This window comes from Littorina saxatilis, linkage group LG17, assembly GCF_037325665.1.
Source record: "Littorina saxatilis isolate snail1 linkage group LG17, US_GU_Lsax_2.0, whole genome shotgun sequence".
NCBI lineage: Eukaryota > Metazoa > Mollusca > Gastropoda > Littorinimorpha > Littorinidae > Littorina > Littorina saxatilis.
This window is the reverse complement of record NC_090261.1, coordinates 33,164,758-33,182,387: the sequence shown is the minus strand read 5'-3', so window position 1 is coordinate 33,182,387 and position 17,630 is coordinate 33,164,758. Positions and strand designations below refer to the sequence as shown.

The 17,630-nt window shown below is 42.8% G+C and overlaps 1 protein-coding gene across 2 annotated transcripts in view; it reads left to right on the top strand.

The window, feature by feature from the left end:
- Positions 1-17,630, top strand: part of LOC138952236 (excitatory amino acid transporter-like) — a 62,600-nt gene that overhangs the window by 12,700 nt on the left and 32,270 nt on the right. For both annotated transcript variants that reach the window (XM_070323854.1, XM_070323853.1), the window contains 4 exons: positions 1,566-1,653; positions 2,164-2,297; positions 3,775-3,901; positions 4,506-4,739. In XM_070323854.1, the coding sequence (XP_070179955.1) occupies positions 1,566-1,653; positions 2,164-2,297; positions 3,775-3,901; positions 4,506-4,739 (583 nt within the window). The remainder of the gene's footprint in view (positions 1-1,565; positions 1,654-2,163; positions 2,298-3,774; positions 3,902-4,505; positions 4,740-17,630) is intronic.

The following is a 17,630-nucleotide window of genomic DNA, read 5'->3' as shown; positions in this document are numbered from 1 at the left end:
ATGAACTGAATGGGACTGCGAAGACGACTTACACGACTGGATCCAGTGGGGGGGGGTGGGGAGGGGGGAGGGGGGGTCTTGGGTTCCGGAAGTCCCCAACCGGCCCCCTAACCCGGCGAATATGTATCTTTTTTTCTCAAGAGAAATCCAATATACCCCTTTCAAAATGTCAATTTCAACAATATCTAGGGGGACAAGATCTCTCAGACCCCCACCTGGCCAGCCCCTGTTCCCCTGCGTCGTGATGGATGCCCCCACCCCGTACACTAGGTCCGGCCCTTACTTGTCAAAATCCCATTTCTTTTGTCACGTGTCTGCCGTGCAACTAAAGGGAGATAATTCAGTTGAATAATCGTGATACATGATATGGTGTGTTAAATGTATACATTGTTGGATTTCATACCAGGAGCTAGCGGAGGGGTCGAAGAAGAGAACAATAAAATAGTTGACACGTGACTGCTGTGCAACAAAAGAATTAAAAAAACCAAGAATGGTAGGTAATTGGAACGTTTGTTATAGACAAAACAAAACGTTACATATTGTCGATAATAAACGTTCCAATTATAGACAAAACAAAACGTTACATATTGTCGATAATAAACGTTCCAATTATAGACAAAACAAAACGTTACATATTGTCGATAATAAACGTTCCAATTATAGACAAAACAAAACGTTACATATTGTCGATAATAAACGTTCCAATTATAGATAAAACAAGACGTTACATATTGTCGATAATAAACGTTCCAATTATAGACAAAACAAAACGTTACATATTGTCGATAATAAACGTTCCAATTATAGACAAAACAAAACGTTACATATTGTCGATAATAAACGTTCCAATTATAGACAAAACAAAACGTTACATATTGTCGATAATAAACGTTCCAATTATAGACAAAACAAAACGTTACATATTGTCGATAATAAACGTTCCAATTATAGACAAAACAAAACGTTACATATTGTCGATAATAAACGTTCCAATTATAGACAAAACAAAACGTTACATATTGTCGATAATAAACGTTCCAATTATAGACAAAACAAAACGTTACATATTTTCGATAATAAACGTTCCAATTATAGATAAAACAAAACGTTACATATTGTCGATAATAAACGTTCCAATTATAGACAAAACAAAACGTTACATATTGTCGATAATAAACGTTCCAATTATAGACAAAACAAAACGTTACATATTGTCGATAATAAACGTTTCAATTATAGACAAAACAAAACGTTACATATTGTCGATAATAAACGTTCCAATTACCTACCATTTTTGTTTTTTGATTCTGAATTTTGGAACGTTGGCATTCTATCTGTTTTTGGATTTGTGCAACAAAAGGGAGATAATTAAGTTCAATTCTTGTGGTACATGTGTGTTAAATGTATACATTGTTGGATTTCATACCAGGAGCTAGCGGAGGGGTCGAAGAAGAGAACAATAAGAAAGTGGACACGTGACTGCTGTGCAACAAAAGGGAAATGATTAAGTTGAATTCTCGTGATACATGTGTGTTAAATTTATACATTGTTGGATTTCATACCAGGAGCTGGTGGAGGGGCTGAAGACAAAAACAATAAGATCGTGGACACAGGGAATCTACAAACGTCTGACCTTTTTGTTGACCTTATCAGGTAGGCTGTGTGATTAAATTACTTGCATCACACTGCAGCCACCACCTCTTCGACGGCATGCCTTGTCTATCTGTCCGTCTGCCTGTGGCTGCCTGTGTCTGTCTGTCTGTCTGTCTTTGTCTGTCTCTCTCTCTCTCCATAGCAACTCTTTCACCCTCTCTCTCTTCCTCCCCCTTCTCTCTCTCTCTCCCTCCCCCCTTCTCTCTCTCTCCCTCCCCCCTTCTCTCTCTCTCCCTCCCCCCTTCTCTCTCTCTCTCTCTCTCTCTCTCTCTCTCTCTCTCTCTCTCTGTCTCTCTCTCTCTCTCTCTCTCTCTCTCTTTCCCCGATCCCCCCAAATCCGTAAAGCACGGACATTTTAATGCTTCCCAATCTTCCTTGTAATGTGATTATTTCATTTGTTTATGATATGTACTGCAGAAGTGTTTTTTCAACGTTCCTGAATTCTGATTCCAAAATTGCATATTTTGTATTGTATTGGACAGTAAAAACAAATCGTTGATTTTTTGGCAGAAATCTGGCACCAGACAATATAGTGACGGCCTGCTTTCAGAAGACTCAGACACGCTACAGAGAAAGCATCATTTCTGCAAACGAGACTGAGCTCGTGCGATTCCTCGGCACTTCTAGTGGAAGCAACATCTTGGGTAGGTAAAACCTAGGGTTATAGTGAGGTTTTCCTGGCAGTTGTGCTCTATTAGTTTATGAGATGATGATGATGATGATGATGATGATGATGATGATGATGATGATGATGATGATGATGATGATGACGATGATGATGATGACGACGACGACGACGACGACGACAGACGACGGCGATGACTCACTGCGGAAGCTATGCAAGTGACAGGCACTAGTACTACAGTAGACTCCGCTTAATAAAAACACATCGGGACTGGGCAAATTTGTATTTATTAACCGAAGTTTTTATTAACAGAATTAAAAAAAAAATCAAACAGAAAAAAACAGAATGTCCCAGCTCTGTGGCAATGGCTTTTTGACACAAGATGGGACCGCTGACGGGTTTGTTTGTTTGTTTGCTTAACGCCCAGCCGACCACGAAGGGCCATATCAGGGAGGTCCCTGACGGGTGCGTTGCGTGATTGCAAGTGGACAACAAACTTTCGCAAACCATCTTCAGTCTCTTTGTCTTTCCCACTTCTTTGTCTTATTCGTTGCTTTGGCGTGGACCCTTCTGCAACCGAAGCCCGAATTTTAATTTCATTTTTTATCGATTGGTACAGAAACGAATGCGAGACGTCCAAAAAAGTTGCAGCTTCCCGAACACTCTTTGCTCTCAGACTATGGAAGCGATCAAGAAGTTGAACCTTGTCTTGCACCGTCATTTCTGTTCTTTTTCTCTTTGTGCCCTTGGACGCCATGTTCAAAACTGCGAGCTTTATACGTGTGTAGGAGAGAATGCAAACGTGATCTAATTCTCGTGATCTCGTTTCCCCCCTAAATCACAATTTTCGTTGAACTTAGCTCACTAAGCTTCAGCAAATGCTTGCACCGTCTGTCGGGTGAGTAGATATCGCTCCGTGTTTGACAATACATTGTCAAATTTGTGAGCGTCCCAGCACGGAAAAAATACCCAATTTCGCCAACAAACTGTTTTTATTTACCGGATTTTTGTATTTATTAACCGAAGGATTATTACATGGGCCATAATTATAGTGATATATCCGGACCGGACTAAAGTGTATTTTAAAAGCGGCTGTCCTTATTAACCGCGTGTTTATTAAGCGGATTCTACTGTACTACTAATGATCCTTGTCATCTTCAGCGGCCTCTAATTCTGTTACGGACATTTTATTTTCGAGAATAACTTTACCAAAGCGACAGATTTTCTTTCTTCAACTGTTTATACCATAATCCCCCCCCCCCCCACCTCTTGCCTTCCACAGACACACACCCATCCACCGTTGGTTTAGAACTGATGCAAGATCTATAATAGAACAAAGATCTATGCATAATATACTGCTGTGTCTTATGGCAGATTGTAAGGTTTCAGGAAGGTTTTACCACGAACTCTCCTCGACAATTTTGCCTCATTATGTAATATGACTCCACAGAAACTTAATTACTCTTTATGTAAACTGTGATATTCTGTACGTCTAGGTCTGGTGATAGTGAGCGCAGCCCTAGGAATGGCGTCAGCACAGCAGGGAGAGATAGCCCGCCCCTTTCTCAACTTCTTTGGGGCTGCTGCTGAGGTCATCGTCTGTCTTCTGCAGTGGATGGTATGGTAAGTCAGTACAGTGCCCCCCCCCCCCCCCTTATTAAGACCTCCCAAAACTTGAGAATATCAGGTCTTAGAAGAAGAGAGAGTCAGAAAAAAAAGAATAATTTAAAAGAGGTTATGAACACAAACATCTGAAAAACAAGGTCATGTGTGTTAGTGTTAGTGTTGGTGTTAGTGTGTGTGTGTTGTGTGTGTGTGTGCACGTATGTGTTTGTGTGTGTGTGGGTGTGTTTGTGTGTGTGCACGTATGTGTTTGTGTGTGTGTGGGTATGTGTGTGTGTGTGTGTGTGTGTGAGTGTGTGTGTGTGTGAGTGTGAGTGTGTGTGTGTGTGTGTGTGTGTGTACGTGTGTGTGTGTGTGTGTGTGTGTGTGTGTGTGTGTGTGTGTGTGTGTGTGTGTGTGTGTAACGCAGTCTCATCACTAAAGCCATCATCATGGGCAGCAGCAAATCTGACTTTAAACAATTTACCACAGGGAAAATTGGCTAATAAACACTTGTCTGTACATTAAAGGTTAACGCCAATAGGAGTGACCCGTTTGATCACAAAGGCCATCATCATTTGCAGCAGGTTAATTGGCTAAATATAACCGTGTCTGTACATTACAGGTTAACGCCAATAGGAGTGATCAGTCTGATCGCCAAGGCCATCGGAAGCAGCACGGACCTGGTAGCCGTCTTCCAAGGGCTGGGCTTCCTCATCCTCGCTCACGTCATCGGCGATGTCCTCATCGGTGTCGTCTTCATCGCGCTTATGTATCTCATCTTCCAGCGCAAAAATCCCTTCGTCTTCCTCGCCGGGGCGTCTCGCGCCATCATTACTGCTGTTGCCGCAAGCAGCTCGTGAGTTGTCTCTCCGGCAGTAATAAATTGCAGTTGCTGTTATATTCACGACTTGCATGACCCCGTGACCCACCATAATTAACAGACCCAAGGTCAAGGCCATACGGTTTGTTGGGGGGAAAGGGGGGGGGGGGGCAGAACTTCCGGTTAGAAAACACGTGGAGAAAACATGTGGAAAACTTTACTACAACTTATATAGACTGCTTTGAAAGACTGATCAGCACACAGAACTCCGCTACGCCGTAACCCAGCTGCAGCCACTCACTTTGCAAAAGTAAATCATCAGTGAAATGTCCTCGCATAAAATCCTCACATGCGCAACCGCTTGGGAAACATGTTTGATGTTGGATTATAAGGCACACTTCTTCCCGTTTAAACAGTTGGTCTCACCATCTCAGATCTGACCAGGCTTTGACTAGGGAATGGAACGCCCCTCCACGTTGAGGGGCGGGGAGATCGGTAGCGGCGCTAACTTTGAAACCAGCTATCGTGGTGGGTTCGACCCCCACGTTCGGCAAGGGATTCATTCCCCAGAGTCAACTTTGTGCAGACTCTCCTCGGTGTCCGAACACCCCTGTGTTCACTCATGCTCACAATAAAGGTCCACAGTCACAGTGAAAGTCTCAGGCCTTAGAAAACACGAATACACGCATGCAGGAAAAAGAAAATAATTAAATCACAGGAGCTTGTATCCAACCGCCAATCGATCATTATTAATATTTACTCCTGCATGCTTATTATTTACTAGTGAATAGTAGTAGGAAGGGTAAGCATGTAGCAGTAAATAATAAGCATACAGGAGTAAATAATGATCGATCGGCGGTTGGATACAAGCTCCTGTGAATAAAATGGGTCGCGCGATTCTGTGGCTGCACACTATCCCCAGGGACAGCAGCCTGAATTTCCTTGTGGGAATTAACCATATCCACATATCGAGGCTCTGGGAGTTACTTCCCTTGTTTTAGGAAGCAAACACACACAAATGCCGCCTAACAAGCGCTGTGCTTGGGGACAATGTAAAACGGATGATAGGTATCCTGAACGCTGTGTTGGCGTTAAATTCATCCCATTTGTGAAACCGGGAAAGCATCTGTACCATCTAGATCGCTGCCTTCGCTGGATAAAAGCCTGCAATCGCCCAGCTTACCAGTTGAACGTCAACACAATCAAGTCGTACACGTACATTTGCAGCAAGGTCAGATCTCGCACGACTTTGATTCAAGGCCTATTGCTAATTTTTTGATGGTTTGGTCTCAGTGTCACAAAAATATGACGATCTAATCAATCACTGATTTAAAAAAATAAGTATGTTGCAATATATATCCATTGACATTCTTAGTGAAATAGATCTATTTGAAATAGTATTTCACTGCCCCGACCGGCGAACTTGTTGCCGGCTGTATTGAGCTTGTGTGTTCGTGTAGGCTTACTCAAAAAGTCAAAATCACAGTCGTCTCCGAAACAAGCAATAATCAGAGTTGGGGGGAAAACATTTCGTTTGTTCAGTTTTGTTTTGTTCTTGATAGTTTGTTTATCTCTCACACACACACACACACACACACACACACACACACACACACACACACACACAGAGGTGGTTATAAGGGTACCTTGGCATTTGTGTGCAGAATTTGTGTGTAAAAGTCGCACACAACTACCTAAGGTCGGACCCAAACTTCTACAAAGTCACTCACAAACACCAACAGTTGGTACATTGGGCAAGAGTTCACACACAAATGCCAACGGTTCACACCCAAACTACTAACAATTATACAAGGGCAGGTAACTCGTGTTTTCTTACTGTCAGTAGCAAGACATACTATATCATGAGTTATCTCTCTTGGAAATGATAATGAATTTATTCATGTACTGCTTAGTCCATAATGACCGTTTTTAAACTGCCACAACTTTTTTATTTTTCATCGGAACAAGATTGTTCTCATACCAAATTATTCAGAAGAGTATGTAGATTACATCTATGCAATTTGAATACAATAATTACAATAATTAAAGAGAATCATACTTAAAAGAGACTGAAAATTAGTTCAGTGATTTGGGCAGCCCTCTCAACAAAGGTAAACTCGCAACTTTGGAGTGCACCTGTCCAGACCCAACCTAGTTAACATTAATTTTTTTGAGAATATTTTTGAGGGGGGAGCAGACTGGAGAACCCGGAGTAAAGCCCCGAAATGTGGCCTGAGTCGAAACAGAAGTTGTGTTATTATCTCTCTTTCTTTCCCTTAGTGGGGACAAGAAGCGAAGTCTGTTAGCGCATTGCGCTGGTTCGAATCCCGGATTGGGGAGGCAATATTGGTTGCTCCATAACTGAAAACTGGTTCCCTGATGTCAATAAATTGTGACCAGCCGCCCCAAATACGCTCAGATTCGAGTGGGCGCTCCAAATTGTTCATTTCCCTCTCTGTATCTCTCCATCTCTTTGTGTATCTGTTTTAATGGAAATGAAATTTGGCTATTTATACCGCGCTTTATCTTATCATACCAAAGCAATTACCTCAAAGCGCCATGGTCTACAACCAAATACCTAATTTGATATAAGAACAATATTGTTCCTATGCAAAATAAAGAAGTTGTGGCAGTTTAAATACGGTCATAATGGACTAAGCAGTGTACGGCGACCTCCATGGCGCAGTGGTAGCGCCTTGGACTTGTATTCATACGGTTGCGGGTTCGAACCCTGGTCGCCGCAAATTAATTTGGCCACGTGCTCTACCATCTTACATTGTTTAGTATGTATGCTAGTTATTTGAGAGCTTAGAGTTAGATAAAGTCCCCTAAGATCCTATAATTAGAGCTGGGGTTTATAGTCTCTTTGATAAATTCATTATAATTTCCAAGAGAGATAACTCAGGATATAGTATGTCTTACCTGCCCTTGTATAATTGTTAGTAGTTTGGGTGCGACCTGACAGGTATTTGTGTGTGTGTGAACTCTTGCCCAGTGTCCTAACTATTGGTGTTTGTGTGTGACTTTGTAGTAGTTTGGGTCTGACTTTAGGAAGTTGTGTCCTAACTATTGGTGTTTGTGTGTGACTTTGTAGTAGTTTGGGTCCAACCTTAGGTAGTTGTGTCCTAACAATTGGTGTTTGTGTGTGACTTTGTAGTAGTTTGGGTCCGACCTTAGGTAGTTGTGTCCTAACTATTGGTGTTTGTGTGTGACTTTGTAGTAGTTTGGGTCCGACCTTAGGTAGTTGTGTGGGATTTTTACACATTCTATATTTATTACTCATTAGGTCACGATCAGGTCACTAACATTCGTGTGATTTTGGTCATGATGTGACCCAAAGTGGTTGGCGGGACCCAAAAAAACAATAAATTTGATTTGACTAACATTCGCAGCTTTGGTCAGGTTAAAAAGAGACCTGCCTGCGCCTGTGTGTTGCATAACCTACTGTGGACCGAAGTCAAGGACTGGGTGGCCGAGTGGTAACGCACTTGCGGTCGGAAGCTGTACCCACGGAATACGCGCGATATAAGCCTCATATTGATTGATTGATTGATTATTTTCTGGGAGCATATTTCAGAAGCAGCTATAAATTACATCCAGTGATGCAGTCCACCTGACCTGATCGTGACCTATACTGCTGGCGCAGGGATTTATTTATTTATTTTATTTTTATGTTATGCAATTTATATCGCGCACATATTCAAGGCGCAGGGATTTATTTATGCTGTGTGAGATGGAATTTTTTTTACACAATACATCACGCATTCACATCGGCCAGCAGATCGCAGCCATTTCGGCGCATATCCTACTTTTCACGGCCTATTATTCCAAGTCACACGGGTATTTTGGTGGACATTTTTTATCTATGCCTATACAATTTTGCCAGGAAAGACCCTTTAGTCAATCGTGGGATCTTTAACGTGCACACCCCAATATAGTGTACACGAAGGGACCTCGGTTTTTCGTCTCATCCGAAAGACTAGCACTTGAACCCACCACCTAGGTTAGGAAAGGGGGGGAGAAAATAGCGGCCTGACCCAGGGTCGAACACGCAACCTCTCGCTTCCGAGCGCAAGTGCTTTACCACTCGGCCACCCAAGGATCAGTACTTTGAAGCTCCATATCTCTGAAACTACAAATAATGAAATTGCTTAACTGGCTATATAATTATGCTCGGAAAGGCCATTCTTCTACTTTTTACATTTAGTCAAGTTTTGACTAAATGTTTTAACGTAGAGGGGGGAATCGAGACGAGGGTCGTGGTGTATGTGCGTGTGTGTGTTTGTGGATTTCCACCCATATGCGGACCAAATGGGACCAAATGGAGTCGTCCATCGCTATATCGCAGCAATTTGCGGACATCGGCCGAAAAATGCGACTATCTGCGGACGTCCTCAAATAGGCGGTCTTTGGTCCACAAATTGCTGCAATATAGTGACGGACGTCCGCAAATAGCTGCACCTCCCTAAAAATGGAAATGCAAGTTGTCCTCATATTGCTGCAATATAGGTGTGGACAACGAGCCCTGTTTTACACACATTTGATATCCATTGTCATATCCATTTTCAGATTATACACAGATTTCACACATTTGCAGAGCAGCTCTGTATTTAGTGCGTACTGTTGCAAGCGATTTTACGTAGTTTTCAAACTGCTGTAAAATATGAACCAGATAAAGCACGTCAAAAACAAAAGCAGATTTCCGGAGGACACTTAATGGCTGTCCGATTAGTAAATAGTGTGCAGTTGCTGTCTTATGTTCACTTCCTCATAAAGTGTGTAATACGGGGTAAACAAGGTACACACATCGTAAACATGCATTTTTTTGTCATTGAGGTAAAGATAGTCGTTGGCGAATTTCATCCCTCTTTATGGTCTACCAACGTGTTAAACAATCACATAAGTGAACAAGGTGTTGTTAACTGCAACGTGTGTGTACCACATGTACAGACATGAACTACACTACTCGTAAAAAAAAACCCACCTTTACACATATGCGTTTGAGGGCAGATCTTTCTGATGAGTCTGTTGATCGTAAATCCAATTATATGACTGGAAAGGCCGTTTATTCCCCTAACTTATTCAGTAAACAGATTGAGTTTACATGACGTAGTGTCGATACAGTGGAACCAACAATACAGACACCCCCCAATATCAAATTCACAAAATCAAGGTTCCCGCGTTAAAATTGACAACAAATCAGAACTGCTAAAATGAAACATGTTAAGCATGTCCTTGGACAGAACAATCAAATCTGCATCCAAATCAGTCAGCTTTGTTCACATATCTTGTCTACCAAGGACGCGGTGTAGGTGCCAATCCTCTCAGAAGGCATAAAAGGCAGTTTTTGAAGCCGTTTTAGCGGGTAATGAGACAAAAAATGATACATTTGAGTAACTCGCGAGACAGTGAGAGTGAGAGAGAGAGAGACAATGAGAGAGAGAGAGAGACAGTGAGAGAGAGAGACAGTGAGAGAGAGAGAGAGAGACAGTGAGAGATAGAGAGAGACAGTGAGAGAGAGATAGACGCTAGTGAGAGAGAAAGAGAGACAGTGAGAGAGAGAGAGTGAGAGAGAGACAGTGAGAGAGAGACAGTGAGAGAGAGACAGTGAGATAGAGACAGTGAGAGAGAGATACAGTGAGAGAGAGAGAGAGAGAGAGAGACAGTGAGAGAGAGAGAGAGAGAGACAGTTTGTTTGTTTGCTTAACGCACAGCCGACCACGAACGGTCATAAATTATCAGGGCGGTGCTGCTTTGACATATAACGTGCGCCACACACAAGACAGAAGTCGCAGCACAGGCTTCATGTCTCACCCAGTCACATTATTCTGACACCGGACCAACCAGTCCTAGCACTAACCCCATAATGCCAGACGCCAGGTGGAGCAGCCACTAGATTGCCAATTTTAAAGTCTTAGGTATGACCCGGCCGGGGTTCGAACCCACGACCTCCCGATCACGGGGCGGACGCCTTACCACTAGGCCAACCGTGCCGGTCAAGAGAGAGACAGTGAGAGAGAGAGAGAGAGAGACACAGAGAGAGAGAGAGAGAGACAGTGAGAGAGAGAGAGAGACAGTGAGAGAGAGAGACAGTGGGAGAGAGAGACAGTGACAGAGAGAGAGACAGTGAGAGAGAGAGAGAGACAGTGAGAGAAAGAGACAGTGAGAGAGAGAGACAGTGAGAGAGAGACAGTGAGGGAGAGACAGTGCGAGAGAGACAGTGAGAGAGAGAGACAGTGAGAGAGAGAGACAGTGGGAGAGAGAGAGACAGTGAGAGAGAGAGAGACAGTGAGAGAGAGAGAGAGACAGTGAGAGAGAGAGAGAGACAGTGAGAGAGAGAGAGAGACAGTGAGAGAGAGACAGTGAGGGAGAGACAGTGAGAGAGAGACAGTGAGAGAGAGACAGTGAGAGAGAGACAGTGAGAGAGACAGTGAGAGAGACAGTGAGAGAGAGACAGTGAGAGAGAGACAGTGTGAGAGACAGTGAGAGAGAGACAGTGAGGGAGAGACAGTGAGGGAGAGACAGTGAGAGAGAGACAGTGAGAGAGACAGTGAGAGAGAGACAGTGAGAGAGACAGTGAGAGAGACAGTGAGAGAGAGACAGTGAGAGAGACAGTGAGAGAGACAGTGAGAGAGAGACAGTGAGAGAGAGAGTGAGAGAGAGACAGTGAGAGAGAGACAGTGAGAGAGAGACAGTGAGAGAGAGACAGTGAGAGAGACAGTGAGAGAGACAGTGAGAGAGAGACAGTGAGAGAGAGACAGTAAGAGGGAGACAGTGAGAGAGACAGTGAGAGAGAGACAGTGAGAGTGAGACAGTGAGAGAGAGACAGTGAGAGAGAGACAGTGAGAGAGACAGTGAGAGAGAGACAGTGAGAGAGAGACAGTGAGAGTGAGACAGTGAGAGAGAGACAGTGAGAGTGAGACAGTAAGAGAGAGACAGTGAGAGAGAGACAGTGAGGGAGACAGTGAGAGTGAGACAGTGAGAGAGACAGTGAGAGAGAGACAGTGAGAAAGACAGTGAGAGAGAGACAGTTAGAGAGAGACAGTGAGAGAGACAGTGAGAGAGACAGTGAGAACGAGACAGTGAGAGTGAGACAGTGAGAGAGAGACAGTGAGAGAGACAGTGAGAGAGACAGTGAGAGAGAGACAGTGAGAGAGAGACAGTAAGAGGGAGACAGTGAGAGAGACAGTGAGAGAGATACAGTGAGAGAGATACAGTGAGAGAGAGACAGTGAGAGAGAGACAGTGAGAGTGAGACAGTGAGAGAGACAGTGAGAGAGAGACAGTGAGAGAGACAGTGAGAGAGAGACAGTGAGAGAGACAGTGAGAGAGAGACAGTGAGAGATACAGAGAGAGAGAGAGACAGTGAGAGAGAGACAGTGAGAGAGACAGTGAGAGAGAGACAGTGTGAGAGAGACAGTGAGAGTGAGACGGTGAGAGAGAGACAGTGAGAGTGAGACAGTGAGAGAGAGACAGTGAGAGAGAGACAGTGAGGGAGACAGTGAGAGTGAGACAGTGAGAGATACAGTGAGAGAGAGACAGTGAGAGAGACAGTGAGAGAGAGACAGTGAGAGAGAGACAGTGAGAGAGACAGTGAGAGAGACAGTGAGAACGAGACAGTGAGAGTGAGACAGTGAGAGAGACAGTGAGAGATACAGTGAGAGAGAGACAGTGAGAGTGAGACAGTGAGAGAGACAGTGAGAGAGAGACAGTGAGAGGGAGACAGTGAGAGAGACAGTGAGAGAGAGACAGTGAGAGAGAGACAGTGAGAGAGACAGTGAGAGAGACAGTGAGAGAGAGACAGTGAGAGGGAGACAGTGAGAGAGAGACAGTAAGAGAGAGACAGTGAGAGTGAGACAGTGAGAGAGAGACAGTGAGAGAGAGACAGTGAGAGAGACAGTGAGAGAGAGACAGTGAGAGTGAGACAGTGAGAGAGAGACAGTGAGAGAGAGACAGTGTGAGAGTGAGACAGTGAGAGAGACAGAGAGAGAGAGAGAGACTGTGAGAGTGAGACAGTGAGAGAGACAGTGAGAGAGACAGTGAGAGAGAGACTGTGAGAGAGAGACAGTGAGAGAGACAGTGAGAGAGAGACAGTGAGAGTGAGACAGTGAGAGAGACAGTGAGAGAGAGACAGTGAGAGTGAGACTGTGAGAGTGAGACAGTGAGAGAGACAGAGAGAGAGAGAGAGAGAGACTGTGAGAGTGAGACAGTCAGAGAGAGAGAGACTGTGAGAGAGACTGTGAGAGTGAGACAGTGAGAGAGACAGTGAGAGAGACAGTGAGAGAGAGACAGTGAGAGTGAGACAGTGAGAGAGAGACAGTGATAGAGACAGTGAGAGAGACAGTGAGAGAGAGACAGTGAGAGTGAGACAGTGAGAGAGACAGTGAGAGAGAGACAGTGAGAGAGAGACAGTGAGAGAGACAGTGAGAGAGAGACAGTGAGAGTGAGATACGGTGAAAGATATTTGGGTTAACGGAGATATGATATAGAGATTACACAACGTCATCGAGTGAGGGACCGAAAAATATTGAAACTCGAGGATGATTTTTTTGTAGTATCAACCGAGACCGTAGGTCGAGGTTGATACCACAAAAATAAAATCATCCGAGAGTTTCAATATTTTTTGGTCCGTCACAAGATGACGTTTGTGTAATTTGTGTATACAATGATCAACGACAAAGACAAAAATTAAAACAAAAACAACACGAACTCTTTTCCATCGACGTGTGAATACACAACCGGAAATAGATCTAGATCTAAATTGATCTCTATGACCCGTGCCTTGATACCATTGAGATCATAGGAGATGCACAGCAGTGCCGATACCAGGTTTCTTTAGCTTCACTTTAAAATGATATCAGAACGATAGTTATTCACTTGAAAGTGAACACAGGAGAGTTGTATACATAGAGATTACACAACGTCATCGAGTGAGGGACCGAAAAATATTGAAACTCGAGGATGATTTTTTTGTGGTATCAACCGAGACCGTAGGTCGAGGTTGATACCACACAAAAAAATCATCCGAGAGTTTCAATATTTTTTGGTCCCTCACAAGATGACGTTTGTGTAATTTGTGTATACAATGATCAACGACAAAGACAAAAATTAAAACAAAAACAACACGAACTCTTTTCCATCGAGGAATGGTGGAAGGAAAATTACACAACCGGAAATAGATCTAGATCTAAATTGATCTCTATGACCCGTGCCTTGATACCATTGAGATCATAGGAGATGCACAGCAGTGCCGATACCAGGTTTCTTTAGCTTCACTTTAAAATGATATCAGAACGATAGTTATTCACTTGAAAGTGAACAGAGGAGAGTTGTATACTCCTTTTAACCATGCAGCTGTGCACAAAGATAGGATACAGTCCCTCTAGATGTTTTTAGTACGTCGCAGTGATCGAAGACCGCTGTGCGAGCGCTTGCACTTCGCAAAAACACAGCCAGCCCGCGAGCAGGCGAACACAATAATGAGCTTGACACACGGAACCCTGTGATCATTAACCCCTCCGCGAGAAAGTTTCGCATGCTGATAGTCCAGTCTAAAGCGAGCGAGCCTTGCGCTGCTACATTTTGGTTACATAAATATCAGGTTAAACTAGATCACAGTTATTGGCTGTTAGCAAGCAAATGTACAAAAGAAGAAAGATTGAGATTGTTACAATGGAAAATATTACATATTATTCCCCCCTCTGCTTCTTTACCTCTGTAAACTTGTAGGGGTAGTTATTTTTCGATAATGACCCAGCAACCAAACAAATAACGACCCAGCAACAGCCTGAATCCTCGATAGTGCAATGGGTTGAGAAGTTGTTCTGCTTCGGTACTACTTTTTGCGACTGAAAAGTTCCGAACGCTCTAATGTAGGGGAAGGGAGGGCAAGTCGACCCCCTCGGGTATGTCGTCCCCCCTCGATTTTGGGAACATGACACTGCAGGGGTGATTATCATCGATTTCATAAGCCAGAGTTACCCAACCTGAATCAGTTGAAGAAAAAAAAAATGTCGAAAAAAACGGGCCCAGCAAAGCGGTAAGTCTTTGTCAATTTTGATGGTTTCCACTCTAAAATTGTTGCACGAAAAAAACCACAGTCAGTGCATGGGAGCCGCTGATTCGTAAAATGCACCAGATCTGCAAAAAAGCTTTGGCTTTCATAACAACTAGTCGAAAGTTATAGATCTCAGGCTATCCCAGGAACAACGGTAAATAGCAATGTTGAGCGAGTACCATGATCGGGTAATTCGTCCCCCCCTAGTGGTAAGCCTATTAAACTATTTCACGTTAACGCAACCTGAAATGGGCGACACAAATCAATTACAAGTCCAATTTGTAAATATATTTTCCCATTTGCTTCGCTTTGAACCAGAGCAACTAATAAGTATAGATGTTTGAACATCTATCCCTTCAAATACTCACCCTCCCTGCATAGCCAAGACGTCGATCGACTTCTGACGTAGGCCGACTCATTATGACGTCATTCTCACTTCCGATTAACAAAACTGACACAGAAAAGTTACTTCAGTCAATTTCATATGTCGAGGTGATGCTATTGGGTAATAGGAACAACCTTTTCCACCTGGACGAATTACCCGCCCCCCATGGACGAGTTGCCCTCCATGGAGGGCAAGTCGTCCATGCTTCAGGATTTTTTTCTTTTATATTTTATTTAAAAACCGTGCCAGTTGGATCGTTCATATTTCACACAACGCTTACACGAAAGAGAATACACCAGGTTTTACAACAAAAACTAATTTTTTTTTTAAAAAGACGAGAGGTATAAGCTGCATTCGTTAGAGGGGTCGAATTGCCCTCCCTTCCCCAACGAAGTATACATATCTGGAGCAAACAATACAAACATACTGCATTTAAATTAACAACTACCGGTACAGGCTTGAACACATGAATCTCCATATAAAATCCACGAGTTCGGTTGTTTTCTGAATCTAGATCTGCCGTGCTCAAACGTTCATCACAAGCAATTTCCCGCAAGGCAAGTAACTCATACTAGCGACAAGAGTAGTTCCCCTTCTTTTCACTCAGTTTCTTCGACAACAGACTGCAATCCGACGGTCAGTTTTCAACAATATTTCATTTAATAAACAGATCACACGCAACAAAATGCACACATCTCATTAATTTAAACAACATAAAGCGGTTTCATACATTATTTTCCCCAGAAAACTGAACTTCATACAGTTTTTAACGTTGGAACACGGGTGCAAAAGTTCGTCTGCTAGTCCCATTTGATGAAAGAACATTATCCTAAGCGATACCCAAACATATACAGAACACACAATATCTGCCTTTGCCGCCACAGCAGAATAACAGCATATCTGTGTACTTGATTTTAGTCCAAAATAGGAAAACTGACAAAAAGTGTTAACAGAATGGAATGATTTGCACGGAACTATACAACCGCGCATTAATCAATCCCCTGCGCAGGTTGACTGGTTGAGTGAATAGGATTCGATCAAACTTTCGCAAAAAAACTCCTCTTTTCTTTGAATAACTGAAGAAAGGAGGAATAAAGAGGTTACACACCTCGTCTCAGTGATTATAAAAAATAATGGTCTCAGTTCGCGGTCATGAAAAAGCTCGCTAAAGCTCGCATTTTTCATGATCCGCTAACTTCGACCATTATTTTTAATAATCACTGAGACTCGGCATGTAACCTCTACATATTTATCCCACGAATATATTATTAAATAAAATGAAAATTAGAGAAACAAAATTATGTACATTTTGTAAACACATTGATTATGTTGAACACTTTTTTTGGCAATGTGAGAAGTTGACGAGCTTTTGGGAAAATGTTGTCCATTATATTTTTAGAAATACAGGATCAAATGTGCACCTCTCAGAACACGATGTCTTGTTTGGTTATCAACCTAGTAATATATGCCAAAATAATAAGGTACTTAATCACATTATTTTGATTGCAAAAATGTGTATTAGTAAATATAAGTATGGTGATAGATACGATTTGAATAGTATTGGAAAATAAAATGTACATTAGAAGATTGTGAGTAATGTATAAGTCGAGATGAGGTGAAGTGATATGTGACGTTTGTGAATATTATGTATGAGGGGGGTGGGAGGGAGCGGATGGACGAGAATAAGAAAAATAAAAATGGAGAAAAAAAAGAAAAAAAAAGTAACCATGTATGGCTCCTCAATTGCTTTCTGTATAAACAACCATGCAAACCACACAACAACAAAAAAGAAAAAAAAAGAAACAGGTTTTCTCCAATTAAAAAAAGAGAGAGAGAGAGAGAGAGAGAGAGACAGAGAGAGAGAGACAGAGAGAAAGAGAGAAAGAGAGAGAGAGAGAGAGAGAGAGAGAGAGAGAGAGAGAGAGAGAGGGGAGGGGGTAGCAAGAGAGAGTTTTTTTTAACATTTCCAGTTCTTTTATTCTCAGTACAATCTTTTTTTCTTTTTTTTTAAATTTCCTTTACATGACATAACACAAAACAACAACAACAACAATAAATAAACAAAGAGAAAACATAAGAAAGTTAAACAAGTTATAGTACAGTACAACACAATCTCTCTCTCTCCTCTCTCTCTCTCTCTCTCCCACCCCCTCTCCCCCTGTCTATTTCCCTCTCTTAAATAATGGCAACACCCCTCACCCCGCTTCCGTCCGACCAGTGACCTTCCGCGCCCCAAACTCCCAAACGAGGTACGTGCAGCCGACTATTCACTAAGCCGACTCAGTATTCACTATGTTTACTCAGTTTCCTAATTGCTGTCGATGATGCTTGATACACAAGAAAGCAGTGTGTATAGGAAACAGGTACTTAACGCCTTCGTCCGTACGGGTTACCCACTGTGTATAGGCAAACGGTACCTAATGTGGATTTCGTACGTACAGAAGTCACACAGATCCGTCTGCGTATGAACGGTACCAAAGGTGCTC